Source organism: Perna viridis, chromosome 4, assembly GCF_037379345.1.
Source record: "Perna viridis isolate PV_CMFRI_1.1 ecotype Kerala chromosome 4, ASM3737934v1, whole genome shotgun sequence".
Lineage (NCBI taxonomy): Eukaryota > Metazoa > Mollusca > Bivalvia > Mytilida > Mytilidae > Perna > Perna viridis.
The window spans coordinates 8,236,355-8,257,702 of record NC_142448.1 but is presented as its reverse complement, the minus strand read 5'-3'; the positions used below and the strand labels follow the sequence as shown (position 1 = coordinate 8,257,702).

Below are 21,348 nucleotides of genomic sequence, written 5' to 3'. Positions count from 1 at the left end.
AGAGGGAATGTCAAATAAACATTCATGTAAGATTACTCTAATTCACCCTACAACATAAAAAAAGCCTTTGAAGAATTACTACTTTAATAAATAGTTAAGTAGAACTCCAGCTAAGAATCATGCAAAATGTGATCCATGGGTAAAAAGCCTACATATTTTTATTTTTGATATTTTGTTTGAAATGTCATAGTATACAGAAATTAACATGTAGTTTTTATACGCCCGTCTATATAGACAGTACGTAGTATGGTATGCCGTTGTCCGTCCGTCCGTCCACCCACACGTTGCGCGATAACTCAAATTTGCTTTTACAGATTCAAATGAAATTTCAGCACAATATTAATATTAACAGAAGAAAGCTCCCTTTCGATTTTGAAGAATTTTTTATTTTGTCGTTCCAGAGTTACGGAACTTTATTCACTTAAAAATTTGTGTTATTGTCACATCTGATGTAATAACTCAGCTGTACTTATACTATTCTTGAAATTTTGCCTACAGTTTTATAGACATGCTAGATTATGGTTGTATAATGGTATACCATTGTCCGTCCATTGGTCCTTCCATCCATCACTCAAATTCGCTTTTGCGGATTCAAATGAAGTTTTAGCACAATATTAATATTCACAGAAGAATGCTCCCTTTCGATTTTGAAGAATTATTTATTTGTCGTTCCAGAGTTACGGAACTTTATTCACTTAAAAATCTATATTGTTGTCAAATCTGATGTAATTACCACGACATAAGATTGCTGCTTACTTACAGTTTTGAAAAGCTGTATCATATTGGCACCAACAAACGACTTCTATTCTACAATAGATTTGATTTTTATGAATACTGACAATTATCAGAGTGGTACCCTAGAAACTTACTATTCTGACCACAAGGTAATATGGACTTCCTTACAGTAGAAGTAGAAGGAATTTTACTATTGACTGTAGGTCTTACCTCATAATAATATTATTACAGGATGAATTATTTGTCCAGTTTTCAATTCTGTAGTTTATTATAGTTATATCTAGTTCAAAAACAAAGAATCCCTTTTAAATGCTATTGTATACTTTCATCATGTCAAACAGTTGTAAGATCATTTATACTTTATGAATAACTGAAGAAAAAACTTTGCTCACTATATATACAGACTAATTTTTTGGTAATCAGAAATCAGGTTATTGTTTTCTAAAATTTATACCATCAGCTATTCTTACAGACAGGTGTATCTTGCATTCTTAGCGCAGCTGTTTATTCATATAACCCGCGCTCTTAGGAGAAAAAATATTATATAGAATGCACTGTAGATTTCAAAATTAAGGGCGATAACTCTGTAAATGGCACTCAAATACAATAGAATCTACTGGATTTTCAATGTGGATTATCTCCAATGAGCAAGCAGATTTGAATGAATAATTACACATTTCATAGTATAGACCCATAAAACAACTTAATTACAAAAATAACAAGCATTCTGACAGTATTGCTGATGCAATACAGTGTCCCCTTTCGGCCTTTGAACTCATTGCCTTTATGAGATTTTTTTTATATATGTGAACTAACAATGGGTGGTGTTATTTTTTAACAATCAAGAGAAAATAACTCTTGAACAGCAAAGGTCTCACTAACCACTTCCGGGTCAAATGGCCACCCCCTATGTAGTACCAAAAACACACTGAACTTAGACATATGCATTGTAAGTGCATTATTTGTGTGTATTATGATTAAAAGTAGTCGAAATAAAGCTGAGAATGTGTACTTTAAAATCATATATGTAATTAACTACAAAAGTGTATGAATATTGTTTACATGTGTGAGTAATTTGCCTCCATGCTGTCAGTTAGCAGAACAGGTAAAAATGTGGATTTTCAGTATTATTTATTCAAGTAAATTTTGTGAAGAATTTCTATCATCGTACCATTAGCATAATGATTTTGGAAGCATTATTTTCCAAGCTTCGCAACGGTATGCAGCTTTAAGATGTCATTTGTCCTGGGAATTCACAGTGAGACTTTGAAAATTACTTTTTTAACATGTAAAGTAATGGAAACGTTAGAAGTGGTTAGTGAGACCAAAAGCAAATTCCATCAAAATCAAACCTGAGCTTCATTTTACAGTAGATAATAACATTTTTGCATTACAGAAAGCTGCATAAAGACATTCTCTTCTATCACCTGGAAAGTTGAAAAAAACTTCGTTACTATGAATTAAAGGGCAAATAACTCTAGAATGACAGCAGCAATTTGCATCAAAATGATGAAACATAAAATTTTATGTAATTTCCTATGTCAAAGGGCCATAAGTTCCATATAAACCATTTTGCCGCAATAATATTTCAATTTAATTTGTAACTTGTCATGATACGACTAGCTAACAAATATGAAATCAATTGGATGAGGTATTACAAAGAAAAGCCTGGAAAACATAAAATTTTATGAAATTTTTTATGTCTAAGGGACACAACTTCTGTAAAAATCATTCAACCGTAACATCATTCAAACTTAACTTGTAACTTGTCATGATAAGACTATATACCAAATATGAAATCAATTGGATGAGGCATTACAAAAAAAAACAGTCCAGAAAACCAAGTGTGACTGACGGACGGATGGAGTGCAAACCTAAGTTCCCTTCGGCATTTGCCGAAAGGGGACAAAAATATGTAGCCTTTTTTGGGGTATATCATATTTTTCAGATTTTGTATGATTCTTACAAAGACAGCTACTTAATACTTTCTTTTGACAATTCTCTGAATAGCTTAAACATATAAATACATTACTAGGGTGTACCTGTTTGTGATATATGAATAGCTTAAACATGTAAGTACATTACTATGGTGTACCTGTTTGTGATAGATGCTTTAATTTCCTGAAATATTGAGACAAAATCCACTTCTTTATTGTCAAATACAAATCCTGTGAACAAAGATGATGTGATATTTATGAAGATTACAATTGGTATAATGAACATCTATTTACCAATTTGAATAAATGGTAAAAGATTTGATACATTGTAGTTGTATTTTTACCATTGTCACCGAAAGCAGGTCTAGTGGCCCCTTAACTCAGTCTGTCCATCTGGCACACTAAGTGGGTATCTACTTCTTGAAATCAGCAACTCAAAAAGTATCAAACCAGTATTATTCATGTTTTACATTACACTAATTGAAGCTGTTCACCTAATGTGGAGAATTTGAATATTTTTTTTTCTACATTTTTCGTCACTTTATTTTGAGGACAGTACCATACTACTTAGTTTTATCTGAAACTCAAGAAGTATTGTAACAGTTCAGACATCACACTGTGTTTGATGTGCACCTGTTTTGAAGAAGTTTATTTTTTTTTTAGCATGTTGAACTATTCACATGTTATCATTAATACTAACTAAGAAAATTTGAAACTCACACTGTAGCTTTTATACAACCACAAAAAATTGCTGTCTGCCTTCTCCACAGACATTTGTTTTTGTGCAATAACTTGAATCTTTATAAACTTTAATATCAAGATTCCAATCAACAAAAGGAAGTGAGGGTTATGGCTGGAAAGGGACAAAAACAGGCATTTTATAGAATTTAACTACATAATGTACACAACTCCAGTAATAAAATAGGAATGTCTATGATGTTATTTCGATATAACTTTTAGCCCACCTGGCCAAAAGGCAATGTGAGCTATTGCCTTAACTATGTGTCTGTCGTCATCTCGAACATCTTCTCTTCTGAAACTACTCAATAGATTGTATCCAAGCTATGCATGAATGTTCCTTAGGCTATTGTTAACAATCCTTGTGTGGGGATTTTTGATCAGGCAAAAAACATGGCTGCCATTATTAAGACCATAGGGGTCAAATTATAGATTTATGCAAATAACTCAAAAACAGTTTGGTTTAGCTAAAATCTGGTCAGGTAAAATTGTTTAGCATGATGGGATGGACCTATGCTGAAAATTTCAGAAAGATCCGTTGACAAATGAATGAGTTATGGGTCCTGAAATGGATTTTTTTTTAAATCTCCTCTTAGACAACTTGTAGGATGGATTGTAACCAAACATTGCATGAATGGCTGTTAGGATATCCTTTTTTATCTGACGAACATGGCCACCACTTTGGTGACTTTGAAATAGCTTGCAAACCAAAGGGTTTAACTTTTTCTATGGGAGAAAATTTATCAGCATGGTGAGACCGACCTATGCTGACATTTTCATAAAGATCTGTTGCTCAATGTTGGAGTTGCCCTTGAAGAGAAAAAAATGATTATTAAAGATTAGAAACTGGGTGGATATCTAAGATACTCTATTTTGATTAAATGATTCTTGTGACAATAGTACCATATGGTCAAGAGTCCATCTTAAGAAAACTATAAAGACTATTTTTGACCAGGTCAGCCATTCAGGCTCTCTAAAGCCTCTAGTTTAGTAAACCACTGTGGTCAGACTGGAATTGATTTACTTGACCATTTTCAAAATTAGGGGCTAGAAACATGTATTTTCCTGATGCCCAGACAATAACTTTACTATTAGTGACTGGATCTCTTGGAAATTGTAAATACAATGTACAAGGTGCCATACCACCAAAAGAAGACTGGACTTGATTTGGGGGCTTAAGACTTGAACCTTGTAAGAATTAGGAGCCACAGGGCCTGAAACAAACATTTTCCTTATGTCCATATAATTATATCAAGAAAAAGTGAATGGATCTCAAATAAATGCTACTACAAGGTGCCCTGAGATTGATTTTTTAGAGTTATAACATGAACCAAGTAAGAATAAGGGGCCACACCCGGACCAGAAACAAGTATTTTGTCCTATCCTATGGATGATAATTTGAGTAAAAGGGAATGGATTGCTTTGAAGTTGCACAACAAAGTGCCATACCCCTAAAGGTTGGGTTTAATATTTTTGATTTTGGTTTCAACTGGAACCATTGGGGAACAAGGAACCAAAAAAGTAACCACTTCTGTTCAGGTTGTTTTCTTATCCTTATATCCAACCGTAATCAAAATTCAAAGCTGTATCAAGTTTGAATGGTGAGTCCACACTTGTCCAAACAGTTCAGTTTGATAACACATCAACCTCTGTGGTTGTATCAAGCTGTGCCATGTGAAGCATTTTAATAAACTTGCATGTTAATATACATAATGAAGATAATTAATTGCTGACAAAAATTTTTTAAACTTGCACAGGTCCTGGCATTTATATGTCTTGTTTTCTATTAATACTGGTAGTTCCTATAATATGTTGAAAAACCACAATTTCATTTAAACATTTATTCAGCCTAAGAGTTTAGAATATTCAAAGACATACAGCCTCATAGATAAAGTTGAGGAATGGCACTGGCTGTTTATCCACTTTTATAAGCAAATTCCCTTCAGTAGACTTGTTCAATCTTTATATAGAAGGTGTTCCTGATACTGTAAATATATTCATCAAATGAACATATTCACTGATATCAAATTTTATGGTTTTGAAAAAAAAAAAAGATTTAATTTTTCAGGTACTATTTTTCACTCTTATTTGACCATCACAAACATAACAAGTGCATGTACCATGTATACTACCAAAATCATTACATTTACAGTCAAAGGTTGAGAAAATCACAGAATCAATAACAAAAGATTGAAGCTTACGTCTAGTAACCAGTTAAAATTGAGAGTGGGTTATTTTCTTCTCTTATCTCTGTGTCGACCAGTGATTGGGATAAGAGGCCATTGTGCATCATTTCCTGCATTCAAGCTTAAAAATCTGGGTTATGTTTAATCAAGTGTGCAGAATACTCTGCTGAGGGGGAATTATTATCTAAAAACTAAGCAGTACAAAATATTTAAATCAATAAGAATATGAACACAGGTGGATAGCATTTTCAACGATTATAACTGTCTACAGACATTGTTTGAATGCATACTATTTGATAACACATCAACATTTATACTTAATCATACTTGTAAGCCAATATTTCTTTTATAATTGAGCACTTGTCAACAGATTATCTCTCCTGTCAGAAGTTAATATTTTTTAAAATGTTTTCTTTCAACTGTATCAAGTGAATCTTCTCCTGAAAAAAAAATAATAGAATACCTGTATTTTGTATATTTTTGTTTACTTATCCGCAAACTTAAATAACTAGTTTTAAAATAACTCAAGAAGTTATAAGTTCTTTGCAAGAAAGTTTAATTACTAAAATCAGTAATTTTAGGGGGAAATGATCAATTCTAACTAACAAGTCAAAATTATTTATTTTAAAAAGTCGAGTAGCTTAGATTAAAAATATCATATCACTATACTTATTCTGCAGAAGACATTCTATAATTAAGACTACTATAGTATTAATTTTTTTAGCAAAATATTTAAAATGCAAAAATTTTCATGAAAATGTAGCATTATACCATAAGAGAAGTATCTTTATTCCTGAGTTGTAGTACACCAGACTCTAATGTGTCTTCATTCAGTATCACTGTGTAGGGAATTCCCATCATATCATTCCTAAATAGTGAAGCAAACACCCAAACAATCATGTACAACTACGAATGAAAAAAAAAAACAACAACAAAAGGGCATACATTGTTATGCATTTAATATGGAGCATGACTGGCACTCAATGGTAAGTTACTCTCAGGCCCTATTAACAAAGTTGTACAATGCAGGCCAACATAAATTAGATGAACAAATGATGCTTACTAATAAAATTTCTAAGTGAAGAAAAACATTCCCTTGTTTTTGTGGATTCACTTTTTCTATATTATTTGCATAAGGTTTATATGCATCCATAAAGAGTTGTTATCTAAAGAATAAACTTTTAAGTGTGAATAAAGAGCTTCATAGAGCACAGCATGATGAATTCTTCATTTATGGAAAGTGTGGAGACAATATAGTTTTTGACACTAAAGCATGAGGACTAACAGTTAATAATGGACACAACTAGTTTAGGCACAAAATTTGAAATTCAATTAAAGGTGAAAAATACTCTTCTTTTAGGGTTCTAATTAAAGACCTTTGCCTTTTATCCATGTAACTTAAAAGTCATAGGAGATATAAATCTGACTGAACAGGCATAATCCTAATTCAGATATACCCAATTAAAAAAAACTTCAAATCGGACCAAGAATAAAAAAAGTTTAGGGCACGGTTCCTTTAACACCAATCTAAATAAAAAAATATTAGCAGGGATTTTCATAAGAAATCTATTTTAAAAAAAATTCAAAATCAGACAGAATTCAAGGCCCAATTTCCAACCCATTTAACTCCAAAACAGTTCATGATAAGGCTATCCCGTATAACAGAATTTCAAAAAGAACACAGTGACATCAGAATCATCAAAATCCGATTAACAATAAATCTTTTCTATCAATTCCACTGATAACACATATTTCCCTCCTTTGACATGTCCCTAAGAAAGATTTATTAAAATTTTAAAAAGATAGGATTTTACTCAAGTTATTGTAAATAAAGTTAACACAATTGTACTACCAAAATTTGTTGTGATAATAAAACAAGAGGCTCTCAAAGAGCCTGAATTGCTCCCTTGACAAACCATGCCTTATTGACTAAGTAAGTAAAATGGGAAAAAAATTAAATACTGCCAGTAAACTCAGAATATCTTGTTTATCTTATGAGTAGCTTTCATCTTCATTATTCTTCAATTTTTGAGGAAAAAAGAGCAAAAAACAATCAGTTTGTGCAGGATACACTGAAGAACAATTAAGCTATCTTTCATTGAAGTTTCAGAGAAGATGATTTTTCAAGTTGTACACATGATCAAAGGCAAAAAAATTTGTTTCAAGGGTCATAACTCCTACATCGGGCGATTAATCAATTTAAAAATTTCAGCATTTCTGATGGTGAACAATATTATCCTACGTCAGAATTTTGCTTAATTCAACATTTTATGAGTTGTTTGCAAAAAATATATTTTGACCATAATTTTTAATAACAATGGCCATGTTTTTCAACCTATGAAAAATTCTAAATGATCAGTTTGTGCAAAGTATCCTATTAAAGGAATAATCATGCTAATTTTCATTAAATTAAGTCAAATGGTTTTAGAGATTTTCTAAGTTGTACACATGAAAAACGACAAAAGTTGTTTTTTCAAGGCAATAACTCCTACATCAGGTGATGAATTGTTTTGAAAATTTCGGCATAGGTCTGTCTTCAGATGGTAAAAATATTCACCAGTCAGAATATTGCTTCATTCCATGTTTTTTTTTAGTTATTTTCAAAAACTGTGTTATGACCCCTATGTTCCATTTTTAGTTACAACAACAACGTTTTTCAATGTTCCAAAAATTTTAAACAATAAGTTTGTACAGGATACTCTAAGGAACAACCATGCCAAGTTTCATTCCAACTGAATGAGCAGTTTCAGAGGGAAAGATGTTTGAAAAAAGCTAACGACGAAAGATGACGACGGAAAATGGATGCAAAGTGATAACAATAGCTCACACGGCCTTTAGGCCAGGTAAGCTAAAACTGATTTAAAAAAAAGTAATTCCAAAATTAAATAGTATGAAGTATAGCAATCAACTGCATATTTGATGGGTTGAGTCTCTGACGTAAAAAGAAATCATTATTTAATAACATTAAAAGCTAAAATATACCTCTGAAATTGTTCATCTGCAGACATAGAATCTCTGGCTTGAAAAACATCAATACCAGCAGCTCTCAGATCTTTATTAATAAATGATGCAACTTCCTGAATTTCTTTAGATCTTGACTTTGAACAGCTCACCACAGACAACTTATATGGGGCAATTTTGGCATGCAAATTCAGTTTCTAGAAATAACAACAAAGTTTGTTTATATTTTTTAGTCCAAATAAAATGTACACAGCTAAAAAAAATAAATTTAAAGAGGACCAAAATCAAATTGTCAAAAGACTTAAAATATAAATATAAATAGATAAAAAAAATAAAATAAAATGTAAATGCATGTTGGAAATTTTAATTTAAAAATAGCTTTCTATAGGTACAGTCAAAATGTAGATATGCATAAAATTGAGGTGTAAATATAAATAAAGCTTAAAATGTATAAAGGTTTAAAATCAAAATGCAAAATATGTATAAAAATTAATGCTCCAAAATTGTTTATGGTTTTCATTAGTGTCAATAAAATAAAAATATTGCATTGGTTACTGATAGTGTTTGTTTCAGGTAAGGAAAATGTTTTTAATGTATTCTAATTGGATTTCTAACCTCTCTAACAGATGATATTTTTCCTCTCTTCACAACACTTTCAGTAAATGCATCAGAAATACTCGACATCAAACAATGCTCCAATACAATGTTACATTCTATCACATGTGGAATGATGCTCTTCTTACCATTTTTGCACTATTCAATATATAAATTATGATGATTTAGGCCTTGCCTTTGAGGGAAGGAGCTATTTTGACATAATATTTCACTTTGTTGATAATGGACAGCTATGTTGTTATACCACTAACCTCTTGACCTATTAACCAACAAGAATATGCAAGACTTCATATAATACAGACTGTACTTCTGCGGTAAAAGTTCAACAATTACTTCCAAACTGTAGCCATCATTTCCAAACATTGTCACATCTGTCAGAACGATTTTGAGCCATTTATGTTTCAGAGCAACTACATATATAGGATGTCAATGATGCTCTGTTCCTGTAACGCTTGTTCATGACTATATTTCAGGTATATAATACCTACCACATTGAATTGTTTTTCATGGCATAGTTGCAATGAAATAGATAGTTCAACATCCAAATGATTTGTGATAGGATGTGAAAACTTTACCTTTCATAACTAGGTATTATTTGAATTTGCATACTCTAGAAATTAATTAGAAAATTGAATTTTAAACTATCAATAAAAGTAATAAGCTGTTATTGATTACACTTTCGTCAGTAAAAACATGAAATCAGTAAGCATTGTAATTTATTATTACAAATAATCATGTAATCGATTCATGGGTGAAAAAGTGGTGTAACATGATAACTTTTTGATTACATTTTACTTACATTACCTATAAATTGTTCTGTATAAAATAAAATTATTTAGGAGTATTTTCCCTTTTAACATTATTTATCAAAATAAACATTTTAATAACGTAAAGCATTTCCACCAAATTCTGTTAAAAAATATTAAGAAAACCAAATATATCGAGAATGATCTAACATATGGTTTGACCCCTTTAACTGTAACCTAGTTATTCCTTGTAAGGTAAGTGGTTTATTTATAAGGAGTGAAGGATAATATACAGTGCTCATGCATTTCATGTAAATTACCTTTTTTTTACAAGAAAAATCTTATCACAACTTGATTATGCAACCCACACTTGTATGAGGTGTATAGGGATAATGTGAATTCCCTCTGACCCTACAACCCAGTGTATGACTTCATGATTTGACCACCCATCCTCCCAGACTGACATATCAATATCTAAATAATATATAAGAGTTGAAGTTTTAAAGGAATTCAAGCTATTAAAATGAGGGATTAAGGATTTAAATTATTATCATTATTTCATCAAACAAAATTATTCAAGTCTTCGATTGATAACCTGTAAATCACTGCCTTTTCTCTCCTGCAGATGACAAACTGGTTTATCTCCCCTGTTTGTTATTTCCTCTACATGGTCTGGTCCCCATGGAAACTGACACTGTATGTATGCTCTACTGGTGTACTCATCTATAGTCTCTATGTCAGTAGATGATATATTGGAAGGGTTGCTAGAATACTAGAATACCAGAACATCAATTTTCGTAGTGCATGTATCCAACTTCTGTACTTCTTTGCATAAATGTGCAAACGATATTTTTTTCACACTATGGTAAGTAATCATGCAAACAAATTCTAAACCCTAAAACTGCGCAAGTAAAATATACAGCTAAATATTGGAAAAGTGAACTTTTCCTTATGAGCTTACAAAAAAAACTAAAATAGGAATACAGATAAATTCATCTAAAAATTTATTATAAAATGAGTTTCATTACTTGAACTGCTGAAAAAGTTATGAATACTAGTCTCTTTTTAACAGTATACATTACTTTAAAATTATCTCCCCTTAACAAAACATTGAAGTCAGATGATTTACATTGTAACTTCACAAAGTTTTTGATTTGTGTGAAATATTGTGTATTTTAGCAGAAATTTCATTACTTTTATACAACTACACAGACATAGAGACATGTAATCAAACTTAAATTTATACAAATTACCTCCCCTTACAAAACAAAAGGTACATATATTTCACAAAATTTCAAAGTAAATGTATAAATATATCGATTATAATTTGTGAAAAAAGTACTATATGTACGTTTCATTCATGTATGACAATGAGATTCACATTCTAACTGTAATACCTCAAGGTAATAACATACTTAAAAAGTTCAATTCACCTGCTTGGTAGAATGCAATCACTTAATTAAAATATTATTTTGAAAATCATTTGAAATATTTATATGACTGACACATTGATATGGTAAGGTTGTTTGGATTCAAATTGAAATCTTAAGTAATAGGAGATCTACTAAATCATTTAGAAGTGAGGAAGTGGGAATCAATGAGACAACCAAGACAAATTTGTAAATACCTTTCTCCACCATTGTAATCTGTGCTGTATCCACTGATCAAATGACTGTAAAGTTGACCCTGGGCTACAGAAATACTGCAGCACAATACAGGTCTGAATGTTGGAGCTAGAAAAAAATATAACATATCAGCTAACATCTTTCATCCAGATGTGGCTGTTGTCTCTTTGACATCAATTCTCCTTATACATAAATATGTCAACAATATAAATATTATTAGAAAAAGGTATATTTTGCAGAAATATTAATGTAATTCATAAAGTAGTGCCTCATCTTCATCAAGTCACAAAGTAAGTGAATTAATTTTTTAATGTAGCACATGTAATGGACAATGATTTTGCATAATTTGTCACATGTATGTGTTAGGAAATGTGACAAAGTTGTACTCATATTTCTAAAGATCTTGTTTATTAATCAGTAACAAGGTATAGTCAAAAAGTCCCAATGAAGAAGGCACTCACTCAAATAAAAATTTATCTTCACATTTCTCCGGCAAAGTCTCTGGGACCACCAACCCCCTCTGCACTATAGCAAATGGCAGTGTGTAGTTGACAAGTTGTAAAATATCTGGTAGGTGCTCCAATGTTCCTAAAGCAGAATACACAATCTGTTTCATATTTTTCTTAAACAAGCCAGAAAATAGTGTACAATAATGGTTTAAAGTCTAGCAGGCTGTAGCAGTACTTAAGTTTGAAATGAGACATTAAGTCTTACAATACAATGATTAAATTCTACAGAAAAAATGTATAATTATTAGTATGTGCCTCAATGTGTACAGATGTGTATTTCTAATATCTTTTCCTTTAGAAACTTACTAGTTTTGAAGAACAAACGAAACTGTACGAACATTTTTTTACAATATTTTTTTAAAAAGCATCAGTTAAAGAAGACTGAAGTTTTTCATAAAAAATATATATACTGGTATTAATTAATACAGGTAATAAATAGACAAATCTATAACATTTATTTCAAAAACAATATAATATTATTAGACTATAAAAATCCTTGAAACTATGTTAATGTACAACACATGAATGATTCCATATGTTTCCTTACCTTGGGACAAGTTTTTCCTTAGGTTATCTGAATTGTCTCTATAATAAAAACAGAAAAGAAATATTTACAACTTTTTACAAAAAAATGCAATGATACTGGTACCTATGATACATAAATATCCTCGAAGATATCACACAAATCATATTACATGTATTTTATACAGATCCTACTCTTTTCGACATCACATGTGTACACATGTATCTAGTAATGATCTAGTATACCAACAGCTAGAATCTTGGTTCCCTTGATTACTCTTTCTTCCAGTCCATTATTGAGGTAATGCACATTTCCGCTAGAATCTTGGTTCCCTTGATTACTCTTTCTTCCAGTCTATTATTGAGGTAATGCACATTTCCGCTAGAATCTTGGTTCCCTTGATTACTCTTTCTACCAGTCTATAATTGAGGTGATGTACATTGTTTTATTTGCATACAGTATTAGAACTAACATCTTATGTTTCTACCTTGTTATTAGAGAAGGATCTTCAACAGGATATGTGTCTACCTGTGATGTTACCAGACTGTTCCATCTGTTAATAGTAATTAAAAAATATGGATAATACTTTTTTCTAGAATATCTTCTTCATTTGACAAATTCATACATGCATGTATTGAATACATAGAAATAAATACATTTATTGCATGCATATGAGTTCTAGCCATACATGCACTAGCTATGTAAGTATATTTCACCAGTTCTATTCAAAGAACCAAAATAAGTGAAGAAAACAATAACAGAACCAAAAATAAACACTCAAGTTTAAAAAATTAATGCTTATAAAGACAGAAAATACTCCTGATATAAATTCATAACACCTTATGTTGATTGTTGATTTGTTTTTATCTTGTTTTAAAATTGATATAAATACATTTACATAGAGTAGTAAATCTGACATGAGGAAAACAAAAAAAAATAATGGTGTCACGCACAAAAGTATGATGAATGAATGATTTTCACCCTTTCAACTCAAATACATGTACGTACAAAAGTTGAGAGATATTTCTAGCTGTGAGTACACCAGCTGGTCCATATGAGTAACTACTGAAATTTCCGTCTGCACTGTGTCTAGTTACAAAGGAACATTTCTGTAACAACTTAACAATCTTCTCCAAATGAAGTTGATTAAATTTGGTCATTTTGGTACACTTCTAAAGTCAGTAATGTTTGAGTCATAAATATTTGACCTGGTCACCTAAAAGATAAAATATTACAATCTGTTACTCATTCATCAGACAGTTTGGCATGTATGTATTTTGGTTCATCAAAATTATATTATACAAAGTATTTGATTAGTTTACTATAGCTTACCATGTATTGGTACTTATAAAAAGATCATACGTTTGACAAGATTTGACATGACATGCTTGGTTTCATTTGCAACTAAAAGGCTGAAACATATTTATTGAATAGTATATGAATAACAAGAGGCTCCCAGGAGCCTGAATCCCTCACCTGGTTAAATTTTGTCTTTCAATTGCAATAATTTTAACAAGAAGTTTACAAATAATTTTGACCCAAGAAGACTTTGGTAGGACTTATCATAAGGATCAATACATGGCTTAACAGATAAAAATGAAAATTTGACCACAGATAGATCTCATCATGCTGAACACTTTTACCCTAAGTCAGAATTTGGTTAAACCTAACGGTATTGGATATATATAATCGAAAATCTACAGTCTGAACCCATGTTCTATTTTCAGTAACAGTGGCCATGTTTTTTGACAGATCAAAAATCTAAACACACCTTTTGTGCAAGATACTCCAGGAAACATCCATACTAAGTTTGATTCCAATTGGCCAAGTAGGGTCAGAGGAGAAGATTTTTGAAAGAAATATCATTAAAAATAGCAAAAAAACGTCAAAAAAGGCAGTAACCCCTAAATGGCAACACAGATTAAAATGAAAATAAGACCACAGATAGATCTCATCATGCTAAATACTTCTATCATGTCAGAATTTGGCTTAATCTAACTGTTTTGGAGATATATGCGAAAAACTACAGTCTGACCCCTATGTTCTATTTTTAGTAATGGCAGCCATGTTTTTTGACAAATCAAAAATCTAAATAATAATAATTATAATAATTAAAAAAAAAAAAAAAATTTTGAGAGGGTAACACAGTGTACAAGAACTAACCTTCCATGAGGCCCTCATGCAACACACATGGAGTCAGAAATTATATACACATACATCTGTTTACAAACATGATAAAACAGTACTAGAAAAAAAAAACAAACAAACAAAACAAAACAAAAGTAACTAATACAAATACATGTATGTATTATTGTTATAAAATACACAGACAAAGCTGTCTTGGTTTATATACAAATCACTTGTCACATCAAATACTGCTTGATTTTATGTTTAAAGCAATTTGTCTTTGAAATATTACATAATGTACTGGGTAATTTATTCCATAAAACTGAACCGGAATATTCAAAAGATTTTCTGTAAAGTTCAATTTTGGATTTTGGGACTACAAACATTTCGTTTTTTTTTTACTTCTGATTAAGCAAGTGTGATTTGTAGAAACATAGTTGAACTTATCTATAAAATATTTTGGAGCTAGACCTTTAACTATTTTATGCATAAGCAAATATTTATGGTATTTAATCCTATGGTCAACATTCACAATACCAAGTTGTCTGAATAAGGGGACAGAGGGTGACATATGGTCAGCATCTAGTATCAAATTAGCTGCTCTCTTCTGTAGTTTCAATATTCTATTCAAATTCACATTACTACATCCATCCCATACAATACAACAGTAATCTAGCAGAGGTAGCATATAACCATTATAGAAAATTGTCCTTGCTTTTATACTAAGAAAGTACTTATTTTTTGACAGTAAATAAATTCTAGAAGAGATTTTTTCACAAATTGTGTCAATTTGTTCTCTTCATGTCAGATAATTGTCAATTTTTACACCAAGTAGTGTTTCACATGTTAAACACAACTTTTGTGCAAGAGATCCTAAGGAACATCTGTGCAAAGTTTCATATAATTCTTCTCAGTAGTTTCAGAGAAAAGATTTTTGCAAAATTGTTAATGGACGACAACGACGAAAATTTGCAGATTTGTCAAAATTTGAGATATCATATTTTCAATCATTTAGTTGAACATGCTAAATCATTCCTTTAACATCCTAAATGACAGAAAAAAAAAATTTTCTGAAACAAGTTTCTACTTTCCAGTCATACAGAGGACCAAATATGGGCCTTAATGTACCATATGTCGATTTGTAAATTAGCCTGACCCATTCCATTCCTTAATTTGATCTCCCTCAGCAAATGAATTTATCTATTGAGCAGAGAGTGTATATTAGAAGGAGAAGTCACTTGTAATACCGAGTATCGCATGCAAGGCTAACGATAGATGTTCAGTCAAATCGGACAAGCCTGCAATAATGGGTCAAGAAAGTGAATTCAAACAGAAAGTAGCCTTTAAATTTATCTACAATTAAAATACGCAATTCAAAAACAAGAACAAAATAAATCAAAGATTGAAGTCGCTCATCATCAAATATTCTATGCCACTGATTTTAGCTTGCTTTCAACATCTGAAATGGCACAAATGTTATATGCTCTAAAATCAGATGACTTCCGCTAGATTCTTGGTTCCCTAGATATGATTATTCTTTCGTAAACCATGATGACCTGAATATTTTTCTATATAATTCTCTGATTCATGATATTTATAATAAAGTTAAAGATAGTAGTGTGTGGATGTCGCACACCAAAAAATATGTTGAATAATCTAGGTTTCAGCTACCTAAATTTGAACCTTAATAACACTGAATATTACATAAATAGAACTGAGCAAAGAATAATTTATCAACCTAAACAAAATATAAATAATGTGATATCAGCAAGTGAAAATGTATCTTTTTTTTTTTGGAAAAATCTACACACCTTCAAAACGACCTGCTTATCCAGACATTTGTAAAACTAAATCTGACAGTTCCATCCTTTGTAAATTCTGTATTAGTTCTCATGCATAAGCAATAGTTAAATGGAGAAATAATAATATAGACAGATATAAAAAGAACGTGAAATTCATGTAATAATGGTGATATTGAGGACAAACACCAAATTTTCTCAATGTGTTCTCCATTTACACAGCAAAGAAAACAAACAGTTAAAAACTGAAAAAAAAATCAGTAGTTTTTCATTCTCAAATTCATTTTTCTCAATGAAAGACTTAATTTACTTACTAAAAAGCAGCTCATACAGCATACTTAAATTAATAATAAACTTTATGAAAGAATGTTGGTAAATCAGAATAAATGTATACATATTTCTGTAAAGTTAAACCACTGTCACATCATGTTCATGAAAATAAGGATATGTGTGATTATCCAATGTTTGTTAATATGCTGCTTTGTAATTCTCTATATCACATGCCAAACATTTAATGTAAATGTGTTTGAGCTAATAAATATTGTTTATTGTCTATATGTGTGTGTCGGGGCCCTGATAATATATTAATGTATATAACCTACATGTATATAGTCAACAGTAATGAGCTCCTGTGTATAAATTGGAAACTGAGTGATGTCCAATTCTAACTGATCATCTTATTTTTTAATGTAAATTTCCCATTCTCATACAAGCAAAAAACACACATAAAGCACATGTGTGATATTTAAAAGGTACATTTTGATCTCATATGAAGCTAAAACTATGACGGTAAACATGGCATCAATCAGCAGCTGAATATGGAGTACTAAAATATTTAATTATGCAAATAATATGCGAATGTAAAGTACTAAAATTGTGAGTTAAGAAGTCACTAACAATTATTACTTAAAAAGAATTATTTACAGTATCTAGATCCAGTACGCAGAATTATTCTTTAAGCTAGAGGCTCTAAGAGAGCCTGAATCACTCTTGACATACATGACTTAAAACCCTGGCAACCATAGGTTGTCGACGAAGGATTAATAATTATGAATCGCTCACCTGGTCAAAAATAGTCTTCAAAGCTTTCTAAAGCTGGATTCTAGACCTTACTGTACTACTGTGCTATTGTCACAAAAATCATTTAATCAATACAGAGCATCTTAATTATCCACCCAGTTTTCATATTATAAAATAAATCTCTTCAAGGGAAATACATGTAACTCCAACATTGAGCAACAGATCTTTATGAAAATTTCAGCATACATCGGTCTCACCATGCTAACCAATTTTTCTTCCCCTATAAAATTAGGCTAAGCCCTTTGGTTTTCAAGTTATTTCAACAAGTTGCCAATTTTTACTGGTGGGGGCAATGTTTTCGACAGATAAAAAATTGTTTAGGATATCCTAACAAACATTTATGCAATGTTTGGTTACAATCCATCAGACAAGTTGTCTAAGGGGAGATTTAAAAAAAAAACAGTTCAAGACCCATAACTCATTCATCTGTCAACTGATCTTTTTGAAATTTTTGGCATTCATGTACATGTAGGTAATCCCATCATGCTGAAAAATTTTGAAACATTTGTGGCAATATCTGTTCAGAACCTGCGTATGGAGTGTTCATATCACAACTCATACGTTATGCCAGAGCTTTCCAAGACTACACCGACTTTTTGTATGGCGCTAGAATTCTAACAAATAGGGACAAGGACCAGACATGGAAAACAGACATACATAACAAAGAACATAAAGTAACTAAAATCATACATACAAAGTAACAAAAGCAAATGAGCAACTCAGACTCCACTAAAAACTGGGAACATGGACCAGGTGCACAGGTAGGTTAAGCATCCTCTGCTTTTCTAGAAACACCCGCTGAGTTGCTCATAAAAAGTCAAGTCCGGGGTAGACAAACAAGGGAAGGAAAACCATGACCCATTGAATAAATCAGTTTTCATGGTGCAGACGGACACACCATAACAATCCACGAGTTCATGATGACGACCATAAAACTTCTGTAGTGATGACTTCAATCCTGTAGCAACATAACCCTGTTCCAGAAGCCTATTTTTTAGAGGTCTAGTACAATACAAAAAGTCTGTGTAGTCTCAGCAAGCTCTGGCATAACAAATGAGTTGTGATATGAACACTCCATACACAGGAACCGAAGGGATGTTGCCACAGATGAAAGGAAAGTTGACAATTCTGAATGAAAAGTCATCACGTTTGTCGTATAGTTTGGTCAATAGTTTTCCTTAACCATCAATTTCTAAGTGTAGGTCAAGATATGAGGCTGACCTCACAGTGTCTGTAGTATCTTTGATCTCAAGTTCTTTGGGGTAGATGCAATGTATCAAAACCCAAAAAACCACATTGGCAACTAATAATCATGAATGTCACCCCCATATACAGAAATTTTCAATGTTTAACACATATTTTATATCGAGACGAAACAACTCACTTTAGAAGGTGAAACAACTCAAGGCGAACGGGAATGTAGGCGAACCAACTCAGTACAAAGTTTTAAATTAAAAAATCAAAATGGATCACAATGATCAAGGCTAAAATAGCGGATTACTGGAGTACAAGAATAGTGGACCTGGCAAAGTCATATGAAAGTTTAAAATAGAAAATATCAGAAAAGGAAACATACATACAATACTGAAGCACAAAATACAATCGACGCTAGACATAACTAGGATCCCAATAAGGTTATGAATAGTGACTGGAACATATATACTCCAATCCAAACGTATCCAATTACATCATCATGAAACAGACCCTACATGCCTTCTTTGTAGAAAAGCAGAAGAAAATCTGCCACATTTTATATCACAGTGTAAGAAACTGCAAAACAAGAGAATAGACATCCTTAGTGAAGTCGCTGAGATATGGCAGAATGAGCTTAGTAATCCAACCAGATATGAAGAATTAGATACTACATGCAAATTACAAATTCTTCTGGATAACACAACTATAATTGAACAAAATAAAGAGAACATATCCAGTGCTGCTAAAATAGAAGGGTTGGCGAGGAGATTGTTGTTCAGACTCCATATTAAAAGGATGTTAATATTAAAGGAACCATAGACCAAAGAAATGGGAAATTATAAAAGGGAGAAACACCTGGGGGTCTCCCAATTTAATTTAATCTTAAATTTTATTTCCTGAATTTTAAATCCTATAAAATTTTACTTTTTAGAATTTTAAGTTTAATTTTCTAATAAGAGGGTGTATAATAAGTTCAAGCACAATAATACACTTTTACAAAGTAAAATCTTTTAAATTGAAGATACATTAAAACCTATTGACTTTTAAATAAGAGACAGTTATCCTTTGAACGGATTTGGAAGAACTATTAAATTCAACCGTTTTAATAGTGAGCGTCGCGAAGCGGTTTGAGCTCTACAGTTATGTCATGTACTTTCTAAATTTCCCTTCAGGTTCCCCAATATACTAACGAAAAAATAGTCATGTCCCGGAAGTAACAAAAAGTGACTGTCCTTATGGAGAAAATTCATCATTTCCTTCAATCAAACAAATAAAAAAATATAGGTTAAGATTATGTTTCAGTAAAAATAAATTCATCTTTTCTGATAGTTTTCAAGTCTTTTTCTATTTTCTTTACTTATTTAAAGAAGTGAATGTTATGTTTATAAAAACTTCGGGTAACATGTGGATGTGTATGTACAGTACGTGTATCTCCGCTGTTCCACTGTTGCTGTTGTCAAGGACCTAACCCACCTTGGAAAAAAATATAACTCTGATTGTATAATCAAAATCAAAGCATAACTTTTCTATGAAAGGCAATCATTTTCTTGTTTGGAATTTGCAGCTGTCATCTGCATTTTGTTTACGTTACATGTTATGTGTAAAATATTCCCACCATCCGTGGAGAACTGTAATATTTCCGGTATCTGTACAGATTGATCTGACAGGCCAAAACTGAAATGGATATTGCTAGAGATGCCCTTAAGGGATAAAAAATGTACAGCATTGTGAAGTGCTATAAAGTTATTGACCATTTTGAGAGCGGAAAGGGTATGGGGTTTGAATTTTGGGAAAAATTTGAAAGTTATTCATTTATTTAAAAAAAGAAAAAAACTCCCCCATTAATAAACAAGACAGATTTTCAAATAGAAATATTGATTTTGCTTGCTGCTTAAATATAAATAATAGTATTGCACTTGCGAAGCAAAAATTTTCATCTGGGTTGACCCCCTCCCCCCCTTCTATGTAATGTCCTCCATTATTTTTACGAGTCTCGCACTGATGGTACACTTATGGTAAAGCTCACGGTGCTCACTGATTTAGACAATGCATACTCTATATTAGACTTTAAGTCATAGAGTGTCGCAAATATATATATATTTGCATTTTTTAAGCTGATGAGGATTGTGCTTTTACATCATTTTATATGATGACGGGAGATTTTACTGTATAAATGTACAAATGTGCACAGTCAAATTGATGGTGATGGATGTTAAACAAATAATGAAGAGCATCAACATGATGTAAAGAGCACCAGCACTCGGTGAACGCAATCAAGTAATAAAGTATTGCGGTTCCTCTTTGAAGGGGGTTTTGATCTTGAGCCAAGTTGAGGTAAGGTAAGGTTTACTTATAGTGAAGTTATACTGAAGAAAGCACAGTGTTTTTTCATTGTACATAGAGTTAGGAGTGACCAGTCTCTGTATTGACTGGTGAAAATTTGGACATCCAACAGCGATAAATGGCAATGAATGCACCCATAAATTTTCGAACTTTTTTTTTCTTTTCTCCCTTCTCATATTGATCATATTGGTTTGTTTACATCCTGCTTTACAGCACGTGCTTCCGATAAC

The 21,348-nt window shown here is 31.6% G+C and overlaps 1 protein-coding gene across 5 annotated transcripts; it reads right to left on the bottom strand.

Annotated features, from left to right (window-relative positions):
• Window positions 1-364: 364 nt before the first annotated feature.
• Window positions 365-21,341, bottom strand: LOC148618725 (DNA polymerase subunit gamma-2, mitochondrial-like). 5 transcript variants are annotated; one of them, XR_015921419.1, is made up of 13 exons: window positions 21,269-21,341; window positions 13,584-13,791; window positions 13,063-13,128; window positions 12,600-12,637; window positions 12,005-12,131; window positions 11,546-11,651; window positions 10,514-10,690; window positions 9,173-9,310; window positions 8,579-8,754; window positions 6,368-6,464; window positions 5,924-6,036; window positions 2,831-2,903; window positions 365-807 (listed from the first exon to the last, which is right to left on the bottom strand). XR_015921419.1 is itself a non-coding variant. In XM_088577907.1 (11 exons), exons 2-11 carry the CDS (start codon window positions 13,733-13,735, stop codon window positions 5,980-5,982), a joined length of 1,134 nt encoding a protein of 377 aa, XP_088434033.1. In that variant the 5' UTR covers window positions 13,736-13,791; window positions 21,269-21,341; the 3' UTR covers window positions 5,237-5,979. The 5 variants fall into 5 exon arrangements, 3 of the variants coding, with proteins under 3 accessions (XP_088434033.1, XP_088434035.1, XP_088434034.1); XR_015921421.1 differs by lacking the exon at window positions 21,269-21,341 and adding an exon at window positions 14,739-14,815; XM_088577907.1 differs by lacking the exons at window positions 365-807; window positions 2,831-2,903 and having other exon boundaries at window positions 5,237-6,036.
• Between the last annotated feature and the right edge of the window lie 7 nt (window positions 21,342-21,348).

What these genes read in the sequence shown, in the direction of transcription:
- LOC148618725 (XM_088577907.1), bottom strand. Translation starts at nt 13,735, where the DNA reads ATGACCAAATTTAATCAACTTCATTTGGAGAAGATTGTTAAGTTGTTA. An exon ending in GATTACAATGGTGGAGAAAG is followed by an intron (nt 10,691 to 11,545) that starts GTATTTACAAAT and finishes CTGGTATTCTAG; the next exon opens with TATTCTAGCAACCCTTCCAA. An exon ending in ATAAAGATACTTCTCTTATG is followed by an intron (nt 6,037 to 6,367) that starts GTATAATGCTAC and finishes TTTTTTTTTCAG; the next exon opens with GAGAAGATTCACTTGATACA.